At 63.9% G+C, this 746-nt stretch overlaps 1 protein-coding gene across 1 annotated transcript in view; it reads right to left on the bottom strand.

The window, feature by feature from the left end:
• MNEG_6602 (Serine/threonine protein phosphatase 2A regulatory subunit Beta isoform) overlaps positions 1-656 on the bottom strand; it is a gene marked incomplete at both ends in the record, with an annotated part of 1,390 nt that extends 734 nt beyond the window's left edge. The window contains one exon of the mRNA XM_014044927.1: positions 309-656. Coding sequence (XP_013900381.1) covers positions 309-656 — 348 coding nt within the window. The remainder of the gene's footprint in view (positions 1-308) is intronic.
• Positions 657-746: the final 90 nt, after the last annotated feature.

Here is a 746-nt window from a genome sequence, read left to right as displayed (position 1 = left end):
CGCTCTCTCGGCCGGCTGCCAGCCAAGCCCACGATATGTACCCCCCCCCCCCCCCGCCATCAAACATGACACACCATTAAACACCCCCATGAAACACCCCCATGGTCTGCCCCTGCGCCCCCTCCCTCCTGCAGGCTATTGGCCCCCTCTCCATACACACTCACATCTGTGTGTGCGCAGGCACACTCAAACGCATGCACTCGTGCACACAAACACACACACTCACACACAACTCACACACTCACACACAACACACACACTCGCATTCGCATACGCGCACACACGCATGCGCACACACGCTCACACACCTGCAGGTGCGGCCACGCGGGCTCCAGCAGCGGCTCCTCCTCCTCCGGGTCAAAGTTGTCCACGTCGTGGCTGCGGCTGGGCGGCAGCGTCCGGAACAGGTTCTGGCTCAGCATGAACACTATGTCCTCGCTGACCGCCTCTGTGAACTTGCCCTGGCCGCTGTTGGCGTAGTCCACGAGCTCCAGCAGCGTCTGCCGCTTGAGCTCCTTCTCGCGGACGCGCTTCGAGGGGTCCGAGAAGTCAAACGTGAACGCGCAGAGGTGAAGCTTCTGCACAAAGAGCAGCTGCTTCTCGGCGGGCGGGACGTCGCGGAAGCTGGGGAGGGGCTCTGAGAAATAGTGCTCCATGCTGGCCTCCGTCAGGACCGGGAGTCCGGGCTTCTCGCGCGCGGCGCCTGGATTCAAACCCGCGTGGCCGTGGCCCGGCGCGGCGTGGCC

This window comes from Monoraphidium neglectum (assembly GCF_000611645.1).
Source record: "Monoraphidium neglectum strain SAG 48.87 unplaced genomic scaffold scaffold01086, whole genome shotgun sequence".
NCBI lineage: Eukaryota > Viridiplantae > Chlorophyta > Chlorophyceae > Sphaeropleales > Selenastraceae > Monoraphidium > Monoraphidium neglectum.
The sequence above is the reverse complement of the archived record's forward strand: the minus strand, read 5'-3'. Positions and strand labels throughout refer to the sequence as shown.